The sequence below is a fragment of the Sminthopsis crassicaudata genome, chromosome 5 (genome assembly GCF_048593235.1).
Source record: "Sminthopsis crassicaudata isolate SCR6 chromosome 5, ASM4859323v1, whole genome shotgun sequence".
Lineage (NCBI taxonomy): Eukaryota > Metazoa > Chordata > Mammalia > Dasyuromorphia > Dasyuridae > Sminthopsis > Sminthopsis crassicaudata.
Window position 1 is genome coordinate 177,976,767 of NC_133621.1, and position 23,191 is coordinate 177,999,957.

At 31.8% G+C, this 23,191-nt stretch overlaps 1 protein-coding gene across 3 annotated transcripts in view; it reads right to left on the reverse strand.

Annotated features, from left to right (window-relative positions):
- The window catches only part of SLCO1A2 (solute carrier organic anion transporter family member 1A2), an 80,904-nt gene that overhangs the window by 56,364 nt on the left and 1,349 nt on the right, over positions 1-23,191 (reverse strand). The window contains exons 3-9 of one of the 3 annotated variants that reach the window (XM_074268873.1): positions 21,551-21,692; positions 18,362-18,494; positions 17,452-17,555; positions 14,176-14,322; positions 9,526-9,624; positions 7,244-7,453; positions 2,199-2,363 (exon numbers count right to left, since the gene is read on the reverse strand). In XM_074268873.1, the coding sequence (XP_074124974.1) occupies positions 2,199-2,363; positions 7,244-7,453; positions 9,526-9,624; positions 14,176-14,322; positions 17,452-17,555; positions 18,362-18,494; positions 21,551-21,692 (1,000 nt within the window). Of the gene's footprint in view, positions 1-2,198; positions 2,364-7,243; positions 7,454-9,525; positions 9,625-14,175; positions 14,323-17,451; positions 17,556-18,361; positions 18,495-21,447; positions 21,508-21,550; positions 21,693-23,191 lie in introns of those variants that run through there. The other 2 variants (XM_074268875.1, XM_074268874.1) reach the window with 2 other exon arrangements.

The window sequence follows — 23,191 nt, forward strand, 5'->3', positions numbered from 1 at the left end:
TCATGAGTTTGTAGAAAAAGAAAGACAAGTGTAAGAACTGGCCATAAACTACAGGTCTGGAATAGTTAAAGTTCAGAGGACTAAGGAGTTCTAAGGAAGGAAATAGTGAAATAAGATTAAGGGTGGGTTTGGGAGCAAATGGAGCCAGAGTAGAAGAGATTGAGAAAATAGGAATGGGTCAAGTTATTGAATGTTATATGGACAAAAAAGTCTTGTAATTCTAGTGAACTATAGAAATATCTATCCAAAGGTAACTATCAGATGTATCAACTCCCATGTCTTTAAAAATATCTCAAAGATAGCAAGTTCAAAATTGAACTCATTATCTTTCCCCTTAAAGTTCTTCTTTATGACTTCTCTATTTGTCAGTTAGTGTCATCATTTGTTCAATCTCCAATGTTTAAAACCTTGGAATTTTGCATCTTCCCTCTCCATTTTTAACCAATTACCAAGTCCTATCAACTCCATTTTTACAGCATCTTTCATAATCAGCTATTCCCTTCTCTCTATTCTTATTGCTATGATCTTAATGCAGGTCCTCATTGTCACTTATTTGAGGTACTTCAAGAACTTTGTAATAGATCTCCTTCTCAAAGCTTACCTTTTTTCCCTCTATCTGTCCCTTATCTGAGTAATCTTTGTACTATAGATCTGACTCTTATGCCTTTAGAATTTCTAGAGATTTTCTATTATTTATTAAATTTATTAAATAACATTCATACTCCTTTGCCTGGTATGGTAAATTTTTCACAATTCAATGCCCTTATTTCTTTACATTTTTACTTCATAATAAATATGCTTTTCAATGCAATTCTATTCTATTAAAGTTAGTAAACTTTTCTTCATTAATAATATATCCCATCATTTTGTTTATATGCTTTTGTTCATGATATTTTCATCCCTGAAAAACTTCTATCCCTCTCTTCATCAACAAATGCCATATTCTCCATTAAACCTTCCTTGATTTTATCAATTAGTAATGATCTCTTCCCTAAGATCTTTAACAAGACTTTGTTTGAACCTTTCTAATATGGTGATTACCCATTAAGTTCTACAATCTAAGTTTTTGATTTATCCCATTTCTAGAGCATAAACTTCATGAAGGCAAGGAAAAGCTGTGTAGCCTTTTTGTAGCCTTTTTACCACATAACCAAGTGCTCTGTAGGTAGTAACACTTAAATTTTTTTAAAAATTATTTTTATGAACAAACAAATGAAGAGCATGAAGCAGTAAGAGAGAAATGAGGTAAAGAGGGGCTAATTAAAATCAGGAGAGATTTTTATGATTTCAGACATAAACATTATAACCTCGAAACAAAGGGTGAACCTGCAAATGAACTAGGAAAGATTGAGCAATTTGAAGAGTTTGTATTTGGGAATGAACATTTGAAATTGCTTTTTAAAAATTAGTAATTCATTTTTAATTTAAGCAAAAAAGTAGTGTTCCAGAAGGCACTGCTGAATAGTAGAAAGATAATACACCTGGAGAAATTTCTCTTCAGTCACTTAGTAGCTGTATGACCTTGAGCAATTAAATTAACCTCTTTGAACTTTGATCTCCAACTGTAAAATGAAGAGGATATTCTAGATGACCCCTAAGGTTCATACGTATTTTAAAATTTGTGGTTCTTTGAAATCAGACAGGCAGTATAGAGGATGAATTGGAGGATAGAGATGGAGGAGTGAAGACCTATTGATTACACAAGTACAAGTGTCTCAAACATCTAAGTATGGTTTTTAGCTAAAGCTAGTGAGCCTCTATCAGGGAATTTTCCTTTAAGTTGAAGCTTAAAACCACTCCAAGACTTTTGGAACACCCTGTATTTATTAGAGACTTGATTGGGTCTTACTACACTCATTGCTAGAGCTATGTCACACATTTTCAGAAGAGTCAATTAGATTACCAAGGTAAGAATAAAATATATTTTCATTCTAATAGGTTGGTAACTCTTTCTAAGAAAGAAGTCTCTAGGAGAGATGAAATAGAAATCCTATGTTTCCTAGGATGTAGCCTTTGAAGATTTTTTTCTTCCTCTCAATTGCTCATTCACTTACCTGGTGGAGATGAAATATGGTGTACCAGAGATGAAAATAGCCCATGAGTCTTCTATCTAGGGGCTTTTCTTGGCCTCATTTTTTTATATTACACCATAATTTATAGTAAAAATCAGCTTATATTGTAGATAGAACTTGACATACCCATTAGGAAGATTGCCTCTGAGGCAGATATGCCATATTGCTGTTCCATATATTTAGCCAGGAAAGAGAAGATAATGACAAAAGCATTGAACTGCAATATACTTGTGACCAAGAATAATACATAAATTCGATTGCAAAAAAGACTTTTCATTAGTGGTAAGAAATCTGAAATGAAAAAAAAAATCACAACAGTTTGTGGACTATCTGCTTCCTTCATTGTATTATTAAATAACAAATATAAGGGCAAAGAAATTTAAATCTGACCATTATTTGTGTGTGTGTGTGTGTGTGTGTGTGTGTGTGTGTGTGTTTCTATGTCTGTGTCTGTGTCTCTGTGTGTGTGTGTAAGTGAGTATTCACATTCATTCTGATCAATATTTCTTTCCTCCTCTATTGAAATCTACCATTTATGGGACAGATATTTTGTCAGGTATTAGTAAAAAGGCAAAAACTCAGTAGGCTTGCAAGTGGTAGTATTATTAAAAATATTGCAAAAATTAATGTGCTTTAGAAACATTACAATTTTAATGCTGTTTTAGCCAAATCCTCAGAGGAATTTAAGAGAGATTAATACACTAATATTGATATTTGGCCATACCTTTTAATTCTGTTAATTTGTTCTTAACACAATGTTAAGTAAAACAAAGTTACAAAGATCAGTTATATTCTTATGGAAATGATTTTGATTCACTGTCAATTTTGAACCCTCTTTTTTTCCACTGCCCCCAACCAAAAAAAAAAGGAAGAAGCATGATTATCATGTAAAGGGAATATTATCTTGGTCAGGAAAGTTATAGGAAGGGGAAAATGCAATTATTTCAGAGACCTCTATTACTTCTCCATATATCTCTTTCATCTTGCTGTATTTAATAATGACATATTCAGCTTTAGAGTCATTGCTACAAACTTCATTGCACTATTGCTATGGTGTCTAATGGATTTTAGCATATTAGTGAATTTTTTACTTAACTCAACCCAGATTTGGTTTTCTATCTTAGAATGTCCACCACACTCTTTTCTTTAGGATTCTTTCCTCATGATCTGTCTCATAAATAACTCCTATTTGAGGAAGGATATATAAAGCTACTTATTACCCAGATAAAAGCATGCTAGACAATGATAGGCTTTGAATTAAGGATTACAGATTGAAAGATGGAAGAGACCTTTGAAGATAATCCTATTTTACTCTCTCATTTTGCAGTTTGGGAAACTGAGGTTGAGAGAGGTGAAATTATTTGTCCCAAGTCACAGAGGTAGAAAATGAATAGCATTATAAGAACTGAATCTAGATTCTCTTTTTCCACAGCTGGTATTCTTTCCAGTCTTACACCATGCTCAGTATGTCTTATGAGGAGCCAATTGAAGGCACTGGGTGGGTGTTTATCCTGGAAAAAAAACCAAAACTGTCTTTAATATTTGAACTGGGTGGAAACTGGGTGGAAAATGAATGAAATTAGAGTTCTTGTAGGCTCTAGAGAAAGCAATGGGTGAAAATTGCAGAGACAAATTCAGGTTATATATATGCTATATTAAGAAGGCTATTGCTAAGCCTCCAGGACTAGGGAAGAGATAATTCTGCTGTTCTCTGTCCTGATCAGACCCTTAACCTTGGGCAATTTGTAACTTGTAGGTGACCAAAATATCATTTAAATGATAGATTAGCTATCAGCACTCTTAGGACCCTTTCTGGGTCAAAGATCCACTTGGCTATTTTCCCATTACTTTTAACTTAATAGAAGTTTCCTGAAACACATGAATTGAATAAAAGTGGATTTCCCTCTATGGACTGTTGACTATTACCCTTTTCAGGGTTGCTGTGAGTTTCAAATTTTATTCACTTCAATTTACTTATATATGGGCAATCATCCAGGAAATCTAGACTCATTTGATAGGGATTTTATCTCCTGACCTGGTAAACTAATTGAGCTATGAATCTGAAAAAGACATAGAAGCTACATAGAATGCGCAAAACCCACAAGGGATAATATTCAGTCTCATGGAGATCCTGATTTATCAGAGAGATTGAAGTATGGTTGATATAATGGAATCATAAAAGAATTAAAGTCTTCTATTTTTGACAGGTGAACTATTTGGAAACAAATCCCCATCTTGTGACTATTTATTGCTCTCTTGAGAATTGCTTAAATATTGCTACACTCCAGGCTGACTATCTCATTGCTATGAATTCCATTTCTTACTTTCCTCCACCTCCTGGATTTTTTTTTTTTTTTTTTTTTTAATGAGACCCGAAGTTTCTTTGGCATAGGAAATTTAGTCTATCAGTGTGACATGAAATCTGTTCTGAAATAGTTATAATATATAGTATAGTTATATATAAAAGATAGTTTCCTGGGGACACTGAGGGATTAAGGACTTGCTCAGGGTTACACAGCCATTGTATTTCAGAGGAAGGACTTGAAACCAGATTTTCCTGACTTCAAGAGGGGCTCTCAATATTTCCTGAGTTTTTATTACTCAAAGCACAGAATATTTTTTTTTCTTCCTTTTAGGGGGTGACTCTCTTTTCCTAAAGACATTTTTCTTCCAGGCTCTGTTGATTATTATAGAGAAGCAGCAATCATTATCTCTCTTTCCCATTCTGAGAGCAAAGAATTCAAGGGGAGCAAAATTGATGTACATACAGCAATTATTTTGATGAATATAGGAGTTCACATCTTTGGGACCAAAGAATTTGTTCCAGACAAACTAATTTATATTTGGGCACTTGGCTAAAGTAACAGAGTAGGACTTCATAGTATTACAGTGAGTTTGGTCATAATGTATTAATGGTATACTTTTGTAAGAAGAAGGCAATCTGGAACAGAAGAACACACTGACTACTAAGTGTAGCCTCTACTACTCTATAATTGAGTAATTTTACACAAAACAGAAACTTTCTGGACCCTGGTTTTTTCATCTGTAAAATAAGTATCTATATGACTAAGTTGCTTTACCTAACGTCTTCATTTGTAAAATGAGACAATTGGGTTAAATGAATGTTGGAAGTCCCTTCCAACTCTATATCCTGACTCTGGGGCAACTTTTTCTTTATCTTTTCTTTCTTTCTTTTTTTTTTTTTTTTTTTTGAGGTATAGGCTTATTGCATGCCTAGAAAGGCCAATAAGCCAGCATAGATCAAAGAGCAATAAATCAGAGATTTTATTTAATTGCCTTAATTAACAAGCTTAAGTAGAATTATAAAATAGTTGGAGATAATTTTTGTATAGAAGGGAAGTAAGACGCATTTATTAAGTGCCTATTATGTGCCACACATTATACTAAATGCTTAACATATATTTCCTTATTTGATCTTCACAATAAACCTGAAGGGGCAGCTAGGTGGTGCAGTGGATAGAGCACCAGCCTTGAATTCAGGAGGACCCGAGTTCAAATCTGGTCTCAGACACTTAATACTTTCTAGCTGTGTGACCCTGGGCAAGTCACTTAACCCCAGCCTCAGGAAAACAAAACAAAACAAAAAAACAAACCAATAAACCTGTGGTGCTGTAATTATTCTCATTTTGTTGAGAAAATTGAGGCAGAGTTTAAGTAATTTGCCTAGGTTCTTTGTCTCTCCGTCTCTGATTGCCATACACACATATTCTCTCTCTCATTTTCATACACACACACACACACACACACACACACACACACGTAGCCTCAAACTTAGATGGAGGATATTTTAACTCTCAGAGACATTCAATGAGAGGGCAAGACTGAGGTCTAGATGGTTTCTGTAGTACTATCCTTTCACCAGCAGGTACTTAATAGATTTATTATCAATATTTTCTAATTGAATAAATGACACCACACAACAAAAATGAAAAGAGCATGAAAACTATTATACCCTGTAGTGACTCTTCCCTTCTCTCCTCCCTTCTGTTCTCTCTTAACTGGCATGAATGACAGCAGAATTTTATTCTTATTTGATGTTAAAATTCATCTTCAGCAAAGGTTGTAAGTAGATGACATTAGCATAATTAACATGAAGGTCAGATTTCTTTAGTAAAGTCTTTGAATACTTAATGTGCACCTACTGTGTGATCAGAAGTTTTCTTTTTTTGTTTGTACTTTGCACAGAACAAATATGAGTTAGTTAAGTTCCTTTGAAAACTGATTGTTTCCATCCATAAACATTCCTCTTAATGCTCAGGTTTATTATTAGAATGTAATTTATTATTTTTAGCCAATAGTTTGAAAGGTGGAATGGTAGGGTAGATAAAGGTTGGCCTTAAAGTCAAGAAGACTCATTCAAATCTTGGAGCTAACATCATCTAGGCAACTCTCTTAATGCTATAAGTTAAACTACAGACATCTTCATCTGTGGTGAGATTTTCCATACCAGTAGTTATGATGAAATCACAAATCTGGTTATCACAAATCTCTATTACTCAATATATTTGTAGAGTGAAGAACTGAGTCAGTGTAAGAACCTAATTTGCTCCTGTGGCACCAAATAAAGATTAAATATTGATGAGAATTATAATTCCTTGAAAATTGGTAATTTGTATATGGGATATTGACCAGGATATATCTTTAAAATACATACTTCATTTTCCAATCATGATAATTAACAAGGGGTGATATCCAAATAAAGCTTTGGAAAGAATCTAATTTATTTTACTTTAGGGGTTTATACAAGAAGCAGCATAGTATAGTCATTAGAGAACTATTCTTGAAGTCAGGAATATAAAGTTCAAATCTTATTTCTAATACATGGTAGCTGTCACCCTGATCAAGTCATTTAATGCCTCAGTGTCTTAGTCAATACTATAATTTGAAGAAGTAAGGTTGTTTTGTATTGGTAAAAAGAAGTTTTATCCCCTGGAGTTGTGGCTACATTAAAATCAAAGATCTTTTTTCTTTTAAAAGATTTGTTCACTAAAAAAGATTATTAATTAAATAATCAACAGTAATCATAATTAGCCATCTCAAAATGATATTGATAAATAAATTATATTAGGTTTATACCTAGCATTAGGTATAAAATGTTTGTATAGTAAGAAATGAATTTTAAACAACTACATTATTTTTTGTTTACTTACCTATACTGATGTCCCTCTTTTCTGTTTTGCTTTCACTTCTCTCTTCTTCTTCTATAATATTTTTATTAGTTTTTAATATTACCTTTGGAAGAGATTTAGGCAAGAAAAGAAATGGAACTCCAGAAAGCACATTTGCTCCTGCACATACCAATAAACCAAGCCACCATGCACCAACCCACCGTGTATCAGAAGGAGTTATGGTCAGGTCATCTGGAAATCAATGAATATATTTTAAATTAACTCTGAATTCTAAGGTTTATATCACGTGGTACATCTTGAGATTTAATTAAGTACAAAAGGATAGTTTTAGGATGTACTCATGAAACTCAGTTTTATCTTGTAATTTTAGATATATAAGCTATAAAAATTATCAACAAGATGATTTCTTTATCTCCCATCCCTGATAAAGTGCTACATTTAAAGACCCTTCAGAATATGGAGTAGACATGAAGTACACAGGATGAACAGCAATGGAGAGTTTGAATTCTATCACTGAAGAGAACAGCTACATCAAGGAGATCAGAGAGCCATTAGAGTATTTAAGCAAAAATTTTAAAGTGTTTTTATCCAAATAAATATGTTTAATTTACATAAAAGTATGTTTCATTAGCATCAAATACCTTTGATTGAACATATCAAATGGAATTAAACAGATTTTAAGTATGAAATAACTTAGTGTTAAGCATATACAACACTTAGAAAATTTTATTTATTTTTTAAAAGGACAGCATATATTAAACATTCAGTGACAAAAGACATTACTTTTATTCATTAAGTTAGGAAAAAAACCAAATTCCTACATTTGTAGGACTTACTAAAGCCTAATACTTGTCCCTATACTTTGCCTTTTATTTAGCTCCAATTCCTGGATTCAGCTTCAGCATAGTAAAGTCTTCCGTTTTGGTACTAAGAACTCTTTCCCTCTCTCAATTTTATCCATGCATTTAAGTATAAATTCAAATAGGAGAGACAGTTTGGGTTTTTGTTGGCCTACAGTTTTATTACCTATAATATATTAAGAAGTAAAAGTGAGTAATTAGAACAACTACTAAAATTTCCTGAGCTTATCTAGAGAAAAGCAGGTGTTAAAATGAATAGATAACTCATAACACATTCATCCTTTCCTATCTCAAAACTGAGTATCAGTACAGATTTTGTTCAATATATCTGATCCAATCATTCTCTCACCCCCTAGTTTGGGAATATCCTTATTATTCCTTTCACAGTTTATGATTTCTTTCTGCAGCTACTCCCAATGGCTTCTCTTTCAGGTTTTCTTGCTTGTGATAGATTTTTGTTCTATTCCCCATAAGTCTTCATAACTCCAATGTAAGAGTCATGAATAGCACTTGGGAATTTGGGTAATAGATCTATTGGCTCAAGTGAATCTCCTTTCCTTAGTCTCTTCCTTTGCAGTCTTGCAGGTCAGGGGTACCTTGCAATAGACATCTTCAACATCAATATTACAATTAATTCAGCATTCAAGACATAATAATACAATCCACACTTTAAAACTAAAAGTGGATTTTGAATTCAAATGCAAAATTATCTCTCTTTTTCTGAGACAAGGTGTATCTAAGCATACTCAGAACATTTCATATGCATGTCCTTAAAGATTTAATATTTATTGTTGAAAATCTCATTTCATCTGCCTCCTGGTATAGAATGAAGGCTTCGGGATTTTTAAATAGGAGTCAATAAATGAAGACAATGAATTATCAGTATATGCTGATGTATAGTCTTCATTGTTTACTGGAAGCATTTTCTGAAGAACATCTTAGGAAATGGAATCCTATAGTATATTACAATGAAGCATTATGCTCTGGCTGGCCAATATGCTGACTTTTCTCAATGAAATCTGACACTAAGAACTTGGTGCGGGAAAATGCTTCTTGCTGAGACCTGAAGGAAGGAGAGAGAGGAAAGGAGATGGGGGATGAAGAGTATTATGGGAGACAGCTAGCCATATATGAAGTTTTTCTTAGTAAATATATAGTAAATATTCTAAATATAAAGCTGAGTTGTGTTTAGGCAAGGGATGGGGGGGTGGGGAGGGTGTTGATCCTTTCTCTCAAGTAGGCTGCACATTGAATGATAAAGTCAAACTAAATGTCTAAATCATGAAGTGTTTAAGTTGCTCAATATCTCCCAGGGCCATGATTACAAGAATAAGGGGAAGTAAGAATTAATACAGACTTTTGGGACATCTTGTATTTCTTCACCCAACACACACACACACACACACACACACACACACACACACACACACACACACACATTACCTGTATTTGCAGATTCAATGTCTACATACATTTCCACACAAAATGATGCTAACAAAAAGCCAAGCAAAGGACCAATGATAGATCCTGTTTCTAAGCACCCTAAAAACAAAAGAAAAATATGAGCTTTCTGTGATCTTATATACATTAAAAAAATGTAGCTACTATAATAAATGTAGATCATATTCCAAAGATTTAAATGAATTAAATAAATTATATGTCTTTTTAGCTTCCTTTGGAATTGATTATTTATATTATCTTTGTGTGTGGCATGTCCCACTGTTAAATGGTAATATCTATGAGGCTAGAAACATTTTTGTTCAAGTTTTCACCTTTCACCATTGCCTAACACAGTTCTCTGCACAAAGAAGATGTGTAAAAATGTTTTAAAATTTAATTTTCTCAACTATTTATCTAGATAGGAAACTTGTTTCTTTAATATATGCTTATAAAAGAAAGATTTTCTCTACAACATTCTCACAAAAATCAGTCTCATGATTTTATATTATACATTATGCACTGAAACTTGTTACAGTATATTACTTGCTTGTGAAACTAAGTTTTGAATGACTTGCTGAATTAATCAAATTATTTCTTATAATCAAATCCTTTTAATTGGGTCAACCAAGTAAACAAGCCAATTATTATTTATCCATGTTCCGTACAGTATGATAAATACTAGAGATACTAGAGATAAATACTAGAGTATACACAATATACTAACTTCTTTGAAAAGTGCAACAAAATCTAGATTTATTCTGTTTTTTTAAAACTAATTCTTTTAACATTGTTATATAAAGGGATTTGAAATAAGAAAGAAAAAAAAGATAAAATAAGCAGGACCAAAGTAATATTAATTAGGTACAGAAAAATTAATTACTGTAATGAATCATAAAACAACATTAAATTTCTTAGAAACAAAAAAAATTATCTTGATACACTTATTTTCATGAAATAAGAGGATGGAAGGATAAATTAAAGAGCTTCATAGTATTTATTATTCTGTTTTCAACTACTCCCTTTTTAGAGATTATATATAAATTTACAAAAACACTAACTAATTGTGTGACCCTAGGCAAGTCAATTAACCCTGTTTTCCTTAGTTTCTTCAGCTATAAAATGACCTGGAGAAGGAAATGTTGGAGAGTTCTGACAAAAGATGATCTACTGGAGAAGGAACCATTCCAGTATCTTTGTCAAGAAATTCCATGGAGTAAAATGAGAAAAGAGATAACATTGGAAGATGAACCCCCTGAGAGGAGGGTGTCCAATATGCTATTGGGGAATTAATAGTATTAATAAAGTGGTTGTTTCCAAAGCTGAAAAGAAGTTCAGTTATGAATGTATCTGATGTTGAGAGAAAAGTACAATGCTATAAAGATCAAAATTACGTAGAAACCTATAAGATCTATGAACTAAAGAGATGGAAACTCAACAAGAGATGGAAAGATTAAGCATTGACATATTAGGTGTAAGTGACTTTAAATGGATGGGAATAAATGAAACTAATCCAGGTTATCAATACATTTATTATTGTGGCCAAGAAGCCCAAGAAGAAATAATGTGGTTTTTATAGTTAATAAAGCGGTGAGAATAGCAATATTTGGATATAATCTCAAAAATGACAGAATGATATATTTGAATACAAGGTAAATGGTCCAAATATCACAGTGATACAAGTTTATGATTCAACCACTGATGCTAAAATTGATCAGTTCTATGAAATCTTACATCTAAAAATAACTCAAAAAAGTTTTCACATTCATGATAGGGGATTGGAATGCTAAAGTGAGAAATCAAAAGATAATTGGAATGACAGGTATGTTTGACATTGGAGTGCAAAATTAGCAAAGGCAGAGACAAATAGAATTTTGTGTAGGTAAATCCCTGGACATAACAAACACCCCTTTTCAACAATCCAAAAGGTTGCTTTACATATAGATAACACTTTATGGTCAACATAGAAAATAGATTAATTAAATACATTGCAGCCAAAGGTGAGGAAACTATTAAGTCAATTAAAAGAAGACCTGGAGTTGACTGTGGCTCAGATCATGAGTTTCTCATCATCAAATGCAGATTTAAATTGAAAAAAAAAAACAGGGAAAAATAGCAGACTATATAGATATTACCAAAATAACATTGTTTATCAATATTAAGTGGAGGTGATGAATAGATTTATGGGATTAGATCTGAGAGATAAATACCTGAATAACTATGGTCAGAAGTTCATAATATTGTATAGGAGGCAGCCACAAAAATAAATAAATAAACAAAATAAAATTCTAAGAAAAAAGAACAAGACAGAAAAATGACTAACTGACAAGACTTTATACATATCTAAGGAAAGGAAAAAGGGAGATCTTTGATAATTGTCAAGGTGAGTGACATGATAAAAATAGTATCAATGGAAGTGACTGTAAGATCTGAAGCAACTTGGAGCTTCAAGAGATCTCAAAGAAAGCTAAACAGATTAAAATCTCTTTTCTGTTCTCTCCTATTCTACTCACTCCTCATGTAGGATAGGGCATTCATCTCCATCAATAGAGGAAGAATCCACTCACAATGGGTTTTGGGACTAGGATTACATAGAGAATAATTTTTCTAAGAAGTCAATGTCTTTTGTCCACTTCCCATTTTCCAAGGTTTAAGTGATTATTTTAAATGTGTCTAGGTAAAGTTGCTTTAATTATGTTTTTAGCCAGTGAAAACCAATTTGACTGCTATAGCCCCAGCCCTGCCCCAACATATAAATATGCTGAGGCTAATTTAAAAGTAGAGACTAGGCATTAATCTTTTCCAGCCTCTTGTTGGTACCTTTAGAGATAAATTCCCTACTTCTCTATTCCTCATTCCTACTTTCTTTTTCAATCTTCCTTCCTTATTAGATAATTTAGAAAATACTCTCATTTCTCTGGGTCTAGAGTTAATAAGGCAGACTCTCATTGGTATCATAGTAGTCCTTTGTCACAAAGAATATATACATTTCAGTCATGTGAGGCTCCAGGGCTTCAACTGTAACATTTCATACTCATTTTCTGGTACTCCCTGTGTACTGCCTACCCACTATGGGCATGGAATCCATATGCCAAGACAGTTCTTTCTAATGGCTGTTTTACTCTTCTCCTTGTGAATCACAATAAAATTTATTAAAACTCTATCTGTGGGCTCTTCATCTTAACCATAAAACTATAGGGTTTTCCTTAGCTTCAGTTTTCTTAAATGTGTAAGAAGAAAGATTAGATGATCTCTAAAATTTCTGCTTATTATATAATTCTTCTAATTTGGAAGTTTTTATTTCTATGTTTCAGACACTTACTATATTATTTTTCTTTAAGTTTCATAAACTTTCAAAGTCATTCCTTCTCTGGATTTTTGTAACAACGTACTTATTGGTCTTTGTTCCTACGGGTATAGCAATAGAAAGCCTAAGGTCACCTCCGCAACCACATTAAGTTATTGGAATATGACTTTTGTGGAGGAATAATGATAAAAAAGTGGTATTTGAGAAATATTCTAGCAGTTTATATAGTATAGAGTGTGGAGGAGGGAAAACTACAAAGCAGAGAATCCATTAAGTAAAAAATTATGGAAATTTAGAAAGGAGGTAATTATGAAGGTGTTGAGAACTGAACAAGAGTAGAGACAGTAAAGCTGGTATAGGAGGACATTGTGGAACTGGAACATATGATAATTTTTGGTTGTGGAAGGGACAATGAAAGACAGGTAGAAATAGGAGGTAACTTCTAGAAAATTTTGGCTAAGTTGGTAATTATGAACTGACAAGATGGTGCATTGACAGTAATGGAAAGACAAGAAAGAATTGTTTTGAACTCAGTTGTTAACCAATTGGCATTGTAAGTATAAATGTTCTGTAAACAATTATAGGCATATTCTAAACAACAGAAAACATAGATTTGAGAGTCATCTTTGTGGAGGCATACTATTCTCATATTAAGAACGCATATTTAAAACATACCTAGTCTATTTAAAATTATCCTAGTCTAAAGCTTTTAGACTTGTCTGAGAGAACAGTCTTGTAAATCTTCTTAAACTTGATCAAGTCTAAAACTATGTCTTGCTCCCCTCTCTCTAGATCAGCCCAGGAGAGGCCCTGAATGAATTAAATTGGTGGTTGGGGCAAGGGTAAAGAACTCTTCAGTTATGTACATTCGCCAGATTAGGATAATGATCAGAAGTAAGAGGTGTATTTGTTTGAGTTCATCTTTAACCATATTAGTATCTTTTAAAAGAGTGGTCAAAAAGGATTTGAATGATTTTAAGAAATTGTTTCTCCAGAGTTATGGTGAAAGTCATGATTATTGTTAGATTTGATGAAGACAATTGTTAACTGGATTGCTCTCTAAACTCTGGAATCTTAATTTTGAGTGACATACAAATCATGATTTCAAAATGATTTGTTTGGAGAAATATCTGAGGATGTGAGTGGACTTTGTCAATTTGCATAGTCCTCTATTTCTAAGCAGGAAAATGGTTAGCTTTAGGGAAGATTGAAGGGAAAGATCATACATTAAGTAATAAATAATAAAACATTCACTAAACAAGTAAAAGCATTAGAAGGTTTTTTTTTTTTTTTTTTTTTTTTTTTTTTTAACTCAGTGAAACAACAGACAATTGAATTTGCAAACTTACCAATATATAAAGGAGAATTTTCAGTTTGGGCAAAATCTTCTATATAAGAAATACCCAAAGGTTTGATGGGAGTTTCACCAATACCACGTATTATGTTTCCTACTAATACATATAGCCACATTGATGATTTGACTTCATTTGTACACTCTGCAAGTCAGAAAAAGAAGAATCTGTGATAGAATTTTTGATGTTGATTTTAAAAGTGATTACAGTGCTTCTAAATTTTAAATTTTAAAAGTAAAAGATTTCAAGATTTATTCTATATGAGCAAAATACTTCTATTACTAATATCCCAGTAAAAGAAATGGGTCATTAGGCAACAGGATCCAGAACTTGGGGAAAAAATAACTTAATAAATCATCTTATCATAAGATCATAGATTTAGAGCTGTTAGGGACCTTAGAGGCTTCTTAATTTAATCATATTGTTTTAAAAGTGAGAAAAGAGAGATCATCTTTATCTTTATTTTTCTTTATCTCTATGACTATGTCTATGTATTTCTATCTACATTTTTGTCTATGTCTGTGTCTATGTCAATGTTTATGTTTAGACTTATTTAGACAGATAAATTGATATGTCTATACTTAGACCTAAATAGAAAAATAAATAAGTATCTATTTAGAGTACAGATAAAGTAGCTATTTAATAGATAGATGATAGTTAAATAAATTTTATTTATATGCATTATGCTATACATACACATACACAGATATATATCTATACAAATATATACATATATATAGTGTAAATAAAAGAGCTAGGTTTCAAGCCTAGATTCTTTTATTCCTTTTACTCTTTCCACAATAATATTAACTCTGGTATATTTGCTCAAACAGAAAAATGCTTCAGAAGGAAGGCAAGGAAAGAAAAAACTGTCCTGGTGTATTCTCATGAATGACGGAACATTTCTAGGAAACAAGATATGTGTGTGAGGAAGTAGTGAGGGGAAGGAGACAGTCTCCTTCCTTGATGCAATCCATACATTTGCAACAATTAAATGAATGACTGTATGGCCCATTGGAGAGAAAGCTGATCTTAATTTTCCCATCTCTCCCTCTCTGGCTCTGTGACCCTAGCCAAATTGCTTAATCTTTTGTGTAAATTTTAGTTTAGATATGTAAGATATTTTAAGCATTACAGAGGACAATTGAACTACAACTCAATTAATATATTTTCAATTTATATAACATTGTAGTCTTTGTAAAAAGACTATTAAAATCAAAGAAGTAATGTTTTAAATTAATTTTAAAATTATCGTGATAATTTTAAAAAATTATTTTAAAAACTAGATTTATGATTTTCAGTATGGAGGGCTCCCAGTGAATATTTTTCTATGATAATGAAAATTATTAATTTCTCTGAAAATTATAATTTAAAAAAATAGTCACTAGATTTTATTATGGGAATAATGAATTCAGATTCATTTCATGAGAGATCTCCATAACAAATTAATACAATAAAGTAAAACTAATAATACAATGACATCATCTGAAAGTAAATTTCATCATTTTCATCATTCATCATTCCCCCAACCTTTCTATTTTTTTAAATCAAAAGAAATCTCTTTGAAAATTATAATCTTAAAGAATGATCCAAGGCAATTCCATCAAATTGTATCTAGAAAGAGAACTATGGCACCTGAATGTGGATGGAAGCTTACTATTTTCATCTTTTTTTCATTTGTTTTGTTTTTTTGTTCTTTCTTATGGTTTTTCTCTTCATTTCAAATTTTCTTTCCCAATATGACCCATATGAGAATATGTTAAAAATGAATGTACATGTATAACTTATACCAGATTGTTTGTTAGAGTGAAAAGTAGGAGAGGAAAGGAGGGAGGAAAAACATTAAAACTCAAAATCTAACAAAATAAATGTTGAAAGACATTTTTATATATAACTGGAAAAACATAATACAAAATTAAAATAAAATTTAAAAAAAATAAATGTCTGCCTTATCCTATCAATCTGGGCAGAATGAAATCAGTTTCAGGGTTGATTTGAAAAATTAGATCTGCTCTAAGGTATGTATTCTATTTTAAGGTATGCATATTAATTTCTGGTTCAGGACACAAGTAAAAAACTCTCCACTTTAAAATGACACTAAAGTGAGGAATGGCCAAAAAAATTTGTCATGAAGTGCTACCAAAATGAAGAAAATCTTGTTGATCTTTCTAGTGCAAATCTGTACTTCTAAAGCCAACCTAGAAATTAGTTCAATGAGGAATATGAGGTTGCCATTGGTAAGGACAGCCTTCTTTAATACCTTTAATAGTATTATCTACCATCAGTGAAGAAGCCATTTGGAAGTACTTGGTCATTAGAAGCTCTTGTCCCCATGCCACAGAAGGGAGGATCACAATGGCTTCAGTTACTTCAATTTTGGCAATTTACCATTACAGCACACCATGGAGGGGCAGAGATCAATATTCATGATAGTTGGAGTTGGTAGTTTACTGGAGGGACTGACTAAACTAGACAATGATTATCAAGAGAACAGCAAGAAGGAAAAAAAGGAGAAAAGTCACAAGGTGAAATAGGACTACCCTATAACTTCCTGATTCTCCCCTGTTGAAGTAGAAAATAAATATAATTCAACTTCCTTGAATCTTTGAATCTTTGTCTCTTAAATAACTCACCTGTTTCTATAACAACTTGAATTGAGTCAGAAGTGGTCATGACTATTCGTCTAAACTTTTAAAAATTCTCTACTCCTTATCCTAAACATACCTTGATCTTCATATTTAGAACAAGTTTAGAGATTAGACAAGAATTGCTTTTCTTCATTCATGATTAAGATGTTAACTGTTAAGATATCTTCAATAATTGTTTCTCTTTTTTTCTAAGAAGAGATCTTTTCTTCATTTGCTATAGCAGGAACCCATAATTTCATTGACAGAGGCAATTATTTAGGAAGAAACTGCCTCCAACAAAGAATATAAGCAACCACTCTGCAATTATTATAAGTCTTAGACTGTAAGCAATCTGTTGCCTGAAGGCACTGACTTAAATGTTGTTTTTGTATCAGAGATTGTATAATAATTGTATAATATTTGTATAATTGTATAATTATTATATTGTATAATTGTATAATAATTGTATTAGAGATGAGACTTGAAACCAGGATTGCCTCTCTACTATAGTGTGTTTCTTTCTACAAATTCATCTCACTCACCAAACCACACATTTTAATTTAAGACATATTATTTCATTCAAAGGGCCCAGAGTACCAACAAATTTCAAAGGCACAGAAAATGGGGCACAAGAGAAATAGGCCACCTGATGGATCTTCTGTTGGCGTGATAATTTGAGTTTCCTTTCTTATGCACAGGAAATTATTTGAAGAGTTAGATGTCTTTGAAATTGTAGTCTCATATTCATATCTATTTGAAAAGAAAATATTTTTAAGATGCTGATAAAGCAATATGAACATTGGCCAGATTACTGACTTTATCATTACTAAATACACTTGGTAGATCTTACCCAAATCCAGTAGGGTACAATAAATAAAGTTTTCCACATTGCTTATCATCATGATAATAAGGTATAATTGATGGAAACCTTTTTCTTAATGCAAATTTACATCTATTCTTTCCACTTAACTCTTAGTACACAATACTGGATTCTGGATTTCTGGATTACAGCTTTCTGTATTATCCACAGAGCATTTTCAATGCTTTATTGACTATGGTATCAGCTAGTATACTTTTACATCATTTTACTTATTATTATCTAATATTTTAATAATAATAAAATGATTTAAGTAGAACTAACAAGGAAGTTAAATCCACCAGAAAGAAAAAAAATGATGTCTTCATGTAGACAACATAATATTATATTTTAAAGGTCCTGGAAAAAGAAATATCTAGTTTCACTTAATTCTGGAAAAGCATTGAATTAAAAAAAAAAACAAAAAAACTTTTAATCTCATAATAGAAAATGAGCTTAAACATTGTTCTACAAATGAGAAAATTATGTAATCACGGAAGCTGAAGTGAAAGGGCCAAGGTCATTTTGCAAGGTGGTGAAAAAGAAGTCATTCTTTCTAAGATTCTTTCCAGTGGTTTTTCTACTATTAAAAAAAAAAAAAAAAAAAAAAAAAAAAAAAACTTTCTGCAAAAATAAATCACTAACGTCATTTATTAAAGGTGAAAAATATATCAAGTCATTAGGAAATTGAAATACTTACGGATCCATTAAGAAATGAGGTAATGACTGCAAAAAGCATCCGATGCCCATAGTCATGCACCCCATAGCAATCAACATAGGTCTATGCATTTTTGTTCCAAAGTAACTCACAAATACTATCAGCAAAAGATTCCCTAGGAAAAAGAACATGTATTTCCATTTCTAAAGACAAAGTGTGATTTAAAATCAGAGACTCAGAGAATATTTTTTTGAAAATGCAGGAATCTGAAGAAAAACAATACCTTTGGAAAGTCTAAATACTCTGAAATAATAGTGATTTATCAGTAAGCAAGAATTGATTAGGCTATCACTTTATGCTAGCCACTGTGCTAAGGACTGAGAAATGAAGACAAAAACAGTTCCTGCACTCAACAAGTTCAATTTGAATTGTGGAGATGACAGAGAACAATGCCTGGTGCATAATATATTTATTTATTGATTGATGTAAATAAAGATACAATACACCAAGTAGAGGGGAAGTAATCTGATAGTAAGGGCCCTAGTAACTGGGGCAACTTAGAAATGTATCCTGTAGAAAATAGGATTAGTGGACCTGGTTTTTAGTCTAGCTTCTGTAATTTGCTAAATGAATGACATCGGACAATTTCACCTGAGCAATTATCTTTCTCTTGTATATTGTGAAAGTAAAGGCAAAAACAAAAACAAACAAACAAAACTTCCCAACTACTTCATTGCATTGTTGTAAGGGCTGGATATAAAACAATTTGATTGTTAAATACTTTGTAGAATTTTTTGCAAATTTTAAAACAGGAAATAAAAGTGAAGATTTTTTAATACTGAGTCATTCTGTAGTAGGAGAATCTCTGTCAATGTTCATATTGCTCATAGACCAAAAAACATTTTATTCTGGATCCTCCAGACTGTAGTGTTTATTTTCTATTATTATTATTGTCATTGTTAGGAGTAGTTGGATAGCAGAGTGGATAGAGCATTGGGCCTGGAGTAAGGAAGATATGAATACAAATCTGGCCTCTGACACTTACTAGTTGTGTTTTCTTGTGCAAATCATTTAATCTCTGTCTACTTCAGTTTCCTCAGCTGAAAAATGGGTGTAGTAATACCACCTACCTCTTAGAATGTTTAAGAGGATCAAATAAGGCCACATTTGTATAGCACTTAGCACAGTGCCTGGCACATAATAGGTCCTTAATAAAAGCATATTCTTTTCTCTAATTAAGCAGTGGTAGGCTAACCTTTTTCTGAACTAAAGATGTCAGCGCAGCCTGAGAAATAGTAAAATTTGAAAAAAATTTTAAAAATTTCATGAACACATAGGGATAAGCTTATTGAGAATAGGAACTATGATTTCCATGTTTGTATACTCCATAAGTCCTAGCATGGATCTTCATCCTAACATTAACTAATGTATACTTATTGAATAAATGAACAAAGATATGAATGAATAACTAAAGGCATCCAAAAATGGAATGGGGCTGCTTCAAAAAAAGAAATAAAAAAAGAATTCTTCATAAGTTTAGATATTCTAGTGGAGATAAACTTATGGCTTGTTAAGAATCTAGCATCAAACAATCTGAACTTCAAGGAGCCTGAATCCAAGTGCCAGTCTCATCTATATTTGAATAAGAATCAACACAAAATATCTACTCAACATATGATCATTGATCCTTTGCAAAAGAACCCCAAATGATAAAAAGCTATTACATCCTGAAGTAGCCCATTCTACTTTTACATATCTTAAATTGTTGGGATTCTTTTTTTCTAATCTAAATATAGTTTTTTTTTTTTTCCACTTCATACCCTGATTATACCCTGAAGAATGAAAGGGAGACAGTATGGCATATTAGAAAGGGAAATGAATTTTAGAAAAAAATAGAAAAATAATTTTCTATTTTTTTTAAAAGTTATAAGCTAATCAAATTATAAAAGACAGCAAGGTGATACCCATATCAAATGATGAGAAGCAATATGTTATGGTGACTAGAAGAGCTACTTAAATGCCAGCAAAATTTGGGTTCAAATTCTATCTCAATTACATATTGGTTGCAAGAACCCTGGGCAATTTATTTAAATTCTTAGTTCCCAAGGTAATTCCTGGGTAATCATGCCATTCGTTTATGTATCTTTAATCTCTCTCTCTCTCTCTCTTTTTTTAAATCACTATTTGCCATCTATATTTAATTAGTCAAGTTGCCTAAACCTCTTCAATATGAAGAGTTAGATGTCTTTGTACCACAGGTACAACACCAACCAACTACTATCCCATCTTTATCCTCATCACTGATAAACTTCTCAAAAATGTTGTCTATGCTCAGTACTACTATTTCACTATCCTTTCTCTCTTTAGCTTTTCCAATATGATTTCTGTCTCCAACATTCTACTGAAATTGATCTTTTCTAAGGTCACACATTATCTCTTCATGATTGTTTGTAAGTCCAGTCTTTACCTTCTCTATAATTTTTTAACACTGACGAAAGATTAGTTAACTTTCTGTGTTAATTCCCTACTCCAATGAAATCATAGATCTGACTGTTCTATTCCCTTAAAATAAAAAAGAAATTATTATATTTAAATATAATCTATTACTCAGTATAGACAGTTGATATATTGTGGGGAAGGGAACCTAAACTTCTGATTTCACTAGGATAGGGAATCTCCCAGAAGAACATTCCTTCTATTTGCACTTGCATTGCAATTTATAGTTTCAGAAAGTTACCTGGTCATTGAGTGATTGTGACTTATCTAGGATCAACTAGCTAATATATACTGAATGCAATATTTGCATGAAAATCTTCTTGTCTCTGTTTTCAACTCTCTAGTCACTTTGCCAAAGTTACCCTTCATATTCAATTATATTCCAACAAAGCTTGGGATTTAAAATAAATGGATAAATATGTCTCAAAATCTAAAATTCTCAAATTAGCAGAATAGAAAATAGGGATCTTAACCAATTTTTGTTGTTGTTGTTGTAAATTTTGATACTACTGGAGCAGCATGACCAAGGTAGAATTAAGATAGTTCAACTGGCATATTCAGTACTTTTAAGAATACTATGTTTTGAAATAAATTACCAATATAATTAGAGAGAACATTTACCTTAAACTTACCTTCCCAAGCAAATCTTGAAGACAGGTATATGACAAAGATTTAAAGCTATTTTTTGTCCACTGTAAATAAATAATAATTAACATTGTAAACACAAACAATTACCTATTTCAAAACTTCCATTAATAAATCCAACCAGAGTTGTTGAGAGATTAAATTGTCTTTCCAGTTGTGTAAGGATGGAATTTAGAAAAGATCCAGACAATGTTTTGGAGATATAAGCACATATCAATGCCAATAGAAACATCTGGGGAAAAATAAAGGGAAATAAATATTATTTTCATATAAATGGTAACAAGTTTTTTTTTTTAATGTATTGGATTTTTATAATTTAGTTATAAATAAAGTTGATTTGAATGAATGAATGCTATTGCCAAATTTGAACTCAGAAAGTTGAGTCTTCCTAACTTCGGGCCTGGCACTCTATCCACTGTGCCATCCAGCTGCCCACAAGTAATAATAATAATAATAATAATAATAATAACTAGCATAAGTACACATTTATTATGTGCCAGCCACTGTACTAAGGGATTTACAAATATTATTTTATATGATCTTCACAACAACTCTGGACAATAGGTATTATTTATCTCCATTTTACAGCTGAGAAAACTGAAGAAAACAGAATTTAAGCAACTTATATACCCAGTTAGCAAGTGACATGGGATTTTAATTCAGGTTTTCCTGACCCCAGGGACAACCACCACATGATCTAGCTACCTCTCTACTATACTTTTTCCTCTCCATGTAACAACCACTGCTTAAGGAGGAGAAAACTCATTGTTATACTATTGCATAATAGACTATTGATCATATTTAATAAACAATATTTTAATTCTATCTCATATCTAACAATCACTTCCAGAAGCATTTTTGATCTCTGTATCAGTATAGCATTTTTTTTTAAAGCATAGGTTGATTAAATGGGGCTCTTTTTCTATTCATTTTTCTAGTCAAATGCAAATTCATCCAAAGAAATTACATGATCCTGCATTGCTTTTGAAACTTGGATCATGTAAGCAAGCAAACTAGGTACATTGGCCCACAGTTTATATTTGCATTTAGTAAATCTGTCAAACTAAGAATGTAGATATTCTTTCTACTGACTCAAATCACACCCCATCCATGACTTGTGGCTCTTGTTCATGTGTCAAAAGTTCTCCTTGTCTAAATTATTTAGAAAATTTGGTTGCACACTACTTACAGTACCACCAACTCATACAGATTTTTCCAAATGTTATTATTGATATATTCAGTGGAAAAAATATATACACACACACACATATATATACATATACATATGAACTGTTCCCATGTTTTATGTGATGAAAAGTCCCTGAAGCTTTAAAACTATTTTTAGTATTTTGACTTTATATTCTCAATTAGCTGAGTAAAGATAACCTGACATTTTAAAACAGATAATGATTTAATTATCTTCTTTGCTCCAGATTAAAATCTTTTATTTGCATTAGTGACCAAAACAGATATTTTGGCATGAAATCAACAGTGTAACATTGAATTTGAGATGACTTTCAATAAATAAATAAATTTTCCTGGAGATTTAGCAAAACAAAAACCAAAGTGTTTTAAAAGACATTTTATGAGTATATTGATATATATGTATCTATATGCTATCTATCTATCCAATCATAGGTCAATAGTATATAGATATATAAATCTTCACATGCAAAACAGGGATCAGAAAAACACTCCAGTTTTGATGTAGTGGTTATCTAAATCTTCATC